At 50.1% G+C, this 6,000-nt stretch overlaps 2 protein-coding genes across 2 annotated transcripts; one reads left to right on the forward strand and one right to left on the reverse strand.

Annotated features, from left to right (window-relative positions):
• Positions 1–1,352: 1,352 nt before the first annotated feature.
• On the forward strand, positions 1,353–1,868 carry LAJ45_05047 (uncharacterized protein; the record flags this gene model as incomplete). The annotated part of the gene is made up of 4 exons (XM_046114621.1): positions 1,353–1,434; positions 1,495–1,553; positions 1,610–1,650; positions 1,745–1,868. The coding sequence occupies 4 exons, from the start codon at positions 1,353–1,355 to the stop codon at positions 1,866–1,868; spliced, it is 306 nt and encodes a 101-aa protein (XP_045972170.1).
• Positions 1,869–4,749: 2,881 nt separating this feature from the next.
• Positions 4,750–6,000, reverse strand: LAJ45_05048 (uncharacterized protein; the record flags this gene model as incomplete). Its single annotated transcript, XM_046114622.1, has 3 exons — positions 4,750–5,679; positions 5,776–5,898; positions 5,980–6,000. The coding sequence occupies 3 exons, from the start codon at positions 5,998–6,000 to the stop codon at positions 4,750–4,752; spliced, it is 1,074 nt and encodes a 357-aa protein (XP_045972171.1).

Genomic DNA, 6,000 nt, shown 5'->3' on the forward strand with positions numbered 1-6,000 from the left:
GATGGCAATTTCAACCGCATGTGATGGATTGCACAGTTGAAAAAACGAGGGCCATACAGCGCATAACGATCAACTCTTTTCCTCACCGACCTAACCGCCACTCCATTGGTCAATCGAGACATTCTAAATGGACAGCAGCTACTGGACTACGTGTTTCATACATACCCACCCTGGGCACACACCCACCCCGCTTAGCACCTCCCTTGTCATCATCCTGCATGCTCTCTCTCGCAGCAATCAATCGCGTTACCCACGCACGCGTTGCGTTGCCGAGGAATGTAAAGCACACGATATTTGATATTTCTTCTCCTTCTCTTCCGACCATCACCCCCCTCCGGCAGATGGCTTCAATCAATCCCCCAGTTTCTTCCCCCTCCCTCTCGTTTCGAAAACGAAGAAAAGTATCATCATAAATGCAGCCTGCACTTCCTCACCGAACATCACTCGCAAAGGGGGGTGCAGAGTGGTGAGAGAAAGGGAGAGAGAGAAGCAAAATTTCAATGCAACTGTTCACTTAGTACAAAAATTGCACGCATCGATCACTTTTTTTTTCTTTCTTCGTTCTCTTTCTTGCTCCCCTCTCTCTTTCTCTCCCCATATTAAGGAATAACAGGGTCCTTGCATTGGTTTTCTGGAACGGGCATATTCCCTCTTGTAGGTCCTGTGGTACGATGATCAGCTGGCTGGCTGCTTTCGAAGCCGATCACAACCTCTCACGATGGTTGCTGCTTTCTGATACGGAGCAATGATTGACGGAGTTGAACCTTTATAAGCGCCCCAGTAAGAACTGTAGTAGTACGTATGTACAACACGGGGGATGAGAAATGCCCGAAATTTGTGGGGTAGGTAGGCAAAGCTTCATCTTATCAGATCCGATAAGAGACCTTGCAGCTCCCTCCCCCGATACGTGGAAGGAGCGCTCCCTTCCCCGTACTCGTGGGAAAGAAGAAACTTGCATCGATGCGTGTCGTTTATTTCAATATGCAGCACTTCCTATGCGGTCGTGAGTGATATTTCCCTTCCATCACCCCAGATACCATCATCATCTTTAGAAAATACCGGCATAAAAGCTCGTCGACGTGGCATACCCACCCAAAACGTTTAATCTAGGGTTAGGTTTTCAATTTGGAGTTTATCCTGATGAGCATCAAGCATTTGCCAAGAGTGTGCAGGTATCATTTCCCTGTTCTTCGTCCCATCCTCTCTGATCACTCCACCACCACCACCATCACCTCCAAGTTTCCCACTGCCTGAGTAGGTAAACCCACGGCCCAAGTAACTCTATTGTGTCTCATCAATTTTTATCAATGGGGAGCGCTCGGCTATCTCCTTATGCCCTTTCCAGTTTCCCGATGCCGGAAACCTCCTATCCTCAACAAATTCTCTATCCTGCGAATACAAGCTTTGATAGACTCTTCGTATCGTCGGCGGCATGTGTGTGTAGATAAGATTCGGAACCCCAAGATTCTCGCGCGCTTGGTGGTTGATTCCTAGCTGCATGTTATGATTCACAACGGATCACTCGGGTCCAAAGCGCAGCGCCGTACGTACATGTATGTAGCTGCCAGTTAAAAAGGGTCTCCTCCTCGTGATATTGACGTAAAACCAGCCGGCCGCGCACGACACAATGTACTTGCTCCGCACCGTTTGGTACGTATGTACGCGTCACCGGCGAACTTGCTGGTCTGGATGATTCTCGGCTCTGTGGGGATCTTTAGTGTTGACTGACAGCACCTTCTGGTAGTGTACCGGATCGGAGCGGAGACCTCTCCATGTGCCATATACATAGAGTACATGCCTTTGTGGCCCGAGAACACACACCTCCCCCCGCCTCTGTCCCGGGAATGTGGACCGTGCTGCTAATGTAGTGGCTAAGAAAATCTGAACCAAGTCCGTCCGAGACAGCGCATGTATGTGGTGCTCGGGCCTAACCAGTGTGTATTAGCTTTAGCTTTGTTCCTAATTACATACCGCGGCTTGGAGGGAAGAAGAAGCTAGATTAAAAGGATTTTCCGGTAGAGTAGAGTAGAGCATGTGGAAGTATGATGCGCAATAATAACACAGCCCCAACGTGCTCTCACTGGTAGAGTAATCCCAAAGGATTACGTCGGCGCCGGTGGTGGTGGTGGTGGTGGTGGGCAACCCACCCAGGGTTCCCCTATGCAGTAATCTGGCCGAAGAGTGGTGGTGGTGCGCCTAGCTGATTAGTAGTTTAAGCTTCTTCGAAGGTGTCGTGCGGGCTTTTCCCCAGGTTTTGGAGTCGAGGCTGCAAATTAAAATCTAGATGGAGTGGAGTATATCTATGTCTCAGAAGTCAAACCTGGCAGTTGGATTGTGTAGTAGACTAGAGTAGATAAACCGGGAGATTTCTGGCTGCAATATATAGAAGGCTGGGACCGGATTGTCACCGTGTGTCACTCGTTCTTGCTTTTTTTCTCCTTCCCCCCACTCCCCCCCGCGCCGCGCCGCGGAAGAGGCTGGGTTACATACCTCGTATACTCTTATTGTGACCCGTCGCGTGATGGGGAATGAATAGCTACATACCTATGTAAGTGCCGTTATATAGAGTAGAGCAGTGTGGCGTAATTAAAACGTACCGAGAATTAAAGCCATACACAGCTCGGCCTACATTATCCTACCCTAAGATCTATTGAGATCTGGGAGTTGCACCAGATGGCCATAACATGTGAAATATTGCGCCTCCGGCCTGTCATTCTCTTACACCGCAGCCTTGTCCCGCGAAAGCTGCCGTGGGACGCCTGGATGGGGATGGGACTCCTCAATCGGACGGGAAATGCACGTGTTGGTCGTGAACGAGTGATATTTCGTGTCGACGCCATATGTCGAGTCCGGCCTCGCGCGCATGGCAGATGAGCGCGAATCAGGTACGGTAGCTATAGGAGGCTCGTTGGGAGATCTAGGTGGGATTGGATTAGTTAAATTAATTAATGGGTAATTTCGAATTCATGAATCGATCTCTTGTGAATCGAAGCGGAGCAGAGGTAAAGAACCGAAAAACGTAGCTAGATGAAATTGATGAGCTCTAGAGGACAACTACATGTATAGATGACTTCGTGCTTTAGTGAGCCCGATAAATGTCGAATGGATAAACGACTCTCCTAACTAGCTGAATGGCCTTTACTAAAGGACTGACTTACGTATGTCAGTACTCCTTGGCACTAAACTGTATTTCCATGCCTCCAGCACTATATATCACCGCCGCGGGCGGCTCTCCTCTCTTAAACACTTCGTCATCGCCATCACCATCATCGGCATCGCCATCACCGCCATCACCAGTACGTACCGAGGTAGGTCATATCCATTGTGCTAATTGGTATAAACACTGCTAAACGCAGCAGCAGCAGCAGCAGCAGCGATGAGCAGTAGGCCCATTGAAAGATGGGATCGACTAAATTAGTTAACTTAGTATAACGGGTGTACGTTTCCGGAGATGAATCAATCCCTTGTGAAGCAAACCGCAAAGGGCCGGAAAGAACCGAAAACGTAGATGAAGCTGAGGGGTATACGTAGAAACAAAGGAGAAAGAGAGAACGATATCGATATATAGCTCTCTCTTTATAGTGACAAGCTGTTAGAGGCTAAAAACTACTTGCATTGACCTCGGCCTCTAGTTGATGCAAAAGTACTAGCTAGTGCATGTGGTTTGGAACAAAAAAAGATACATCATAATGGAAACGTTCAACAATGCAATTGTTAATTATAATAACATCCCACTATTTACCGCACTGGCCGCAACCAATAATTGCTACGTATGCAAATGAGGGAACTTTATTTTTGGATACTCACCGTGTACCGTACCGCCGATGATGATCATGGTAGAGACCAGCCTATCCCTTAACCAGGCCGACCCGCTGATATAGGGGTTGAATATGTGTGAGAGAGATCTATTATTTGATAAGAAAGATAAGGACATCTGTTAGTAAAAGCCACTTTTTTTTTGGGTCAGCACTTTGGTGATGCTTCAAGGGATAGTCGGAGGTATGTGGGGTAACTAAGACGATCATAATCTCTCACTCGGAGCTAGTTAGCGTCAAGCCACTTTTTTCACTTTTTCTTTTTTTTCCACTTTTTTTTCTTTTTTTTTGTTTAATTCATTAACCAGTCAAGTCACTCTATGTATGTATTTCGCGACACTCATAGCACAAGTAAGGAATTCTGGGAATTCTGCATCATGGTGATGAGTGAGTACATGTAGTCCTGCTCAGGTTGAGATATCAAGGGTTAGGTTTTATATCCGCACTCACATTCAAGACATTCACATCTAAAACGCTTATGCCAGGGTAGTGTAACGGCCCCCCATAGAATTTATATAAAGCCCACGAATCGATTGGCGCCCTCTTAAATAAGGCAGTTAGTTGCAAGGGTCCCATTCCCATAGCATAGAATGCCGAGCCCGGGCCCGGGGTCAATGACGGGCAGGCAGACGGTCAAGGGTTAGGTTTCACATTCACATTCACATTCACCTCCAACACCAACCATGCAGCCAGTGAAGCAAGCAATCGAGGAACAACCATGATGATACAGTTTACAATACAGGTCCAAACAGCCAATAAAACACACACCACAATATAAGAAAAGAAAGAAAGAATAAAGAAAAAAGCCCAACCGACGACCGACCCACAACTCCCCAACAATTGACCAGAAAACAAACACCCAAGCAGCCCCCCCCTCCGGGCCCTAGCTACTTTTTTTTTTTTAAACGTCTCTCTCTCTTGCAACAATGCAAGCTTAGTCCTGGGGCCCGTCAATCAAGATCTTGATCCCCTTCCCCTTCTTCTGCTCCTCAAACGCCTTCTCTGCATCCTCAAACTTAAACCTGCTCGTGATAAGCTCCTTCACGCTGACCGAGCCCGCCGCCAGCAGGTCCACGGCAAGCTTGTAGTCGCCCGGCCCGTACCTGAAGCTGCCCTTCATGGTAATCTCCTTGCAGCACATCGCCATGATCGGGAACGAGATCTCGTCGGCGCCCATACCGGCCTGGACATACGTCCCCCCGGTACGGACCACGTGGATCGCCGTATTGATCGACGGTGCGGCGCCAGAGGCGTCAATAGCGATGTCGGCGCCAAAGCCGAGATCAAACTGCTTGATGATCTCTGCGGCATTGACCTTGGGATCGCGCGAGTGCATGGCATTGAAGACGCCCGTAGCAGCATATGTGAGCGCGAACTCCAAACGGGGCTGCACAATATCGACCATGATAACCTTGACCGCGCCATGCGCCTTTGCAACCGCGGCGATCAGCAGGCCGACAGGGCCAGCGCCAAAGACGACGACGGTGTTTCCGGGCTGCACGTTAGCCTGGCGGACAACGTGGACGCCGACGGCGAGAGGCTCGACGAGCGCGCCCTCGTCGTTGGACACATGGGGTGGGAGCGGCACGCAGAAGTCTTCGGGGAGGACGTAGTACTTTGCGAGTGTGCCGTCGTAGGGTGGGGTGGCGGCGAAGCGCATGTCGGTGCAGAGGTTGTAGGTGCCGGCTTTGCAGTAGGGGCAGAGACGACAGGGGACGCCGGGCTCGAGCGCGACGCGGTCGCCGGGGTGCAGGTGTTTGCAGGCGGGGCCAGTCTCGACGACGGTGCCGGCGGATTCGTGGCCGAGGACCATGGGCGCGGTGAGGATGAAGTCGGCGATGCGGCCGTGTTCCCAGTAGTGGACCTGCAGGTTTTGCGGGGTTAGCCAATTAAATTGTGGTGATAGTTGTATTATATGTATTTAGAGAGCCATGAACTCTGGGGTAGAGCTTGGACTTACATCAGATCCACAGATACCAGTGACACCGACACGGATGAGCACATCGCTGGGGTTCTTGAGCGTCGGGATCGGGCGGTCCTCAATAGTCACGTTCTTGACGGCGTTCAGGATGAACGAGGGGTTCTTTGGGGCCGAGAAGTGTTGTGTTAGCTGCGTGAGACGACGGGAGGCAGAGCATGGATAGCAGGTGCAGGAGGGGCTTACCTCGTGCTTAGCAGAAGCCAT

The sequence above is a fragment of the Morchella importuna genome, assembly GCF_003444635.1.
Source record: "Morchella importuna strain M04M26 chromosome Unknown Morimp01GS013, whole genome shotgun sequence".
Taxonomy (NCBI): Eukaryota; Fungi; Ascomycota; class Pezizomycetes; order Pezizales; family Morchellaceae; genus Morchella; species Morchella importuna.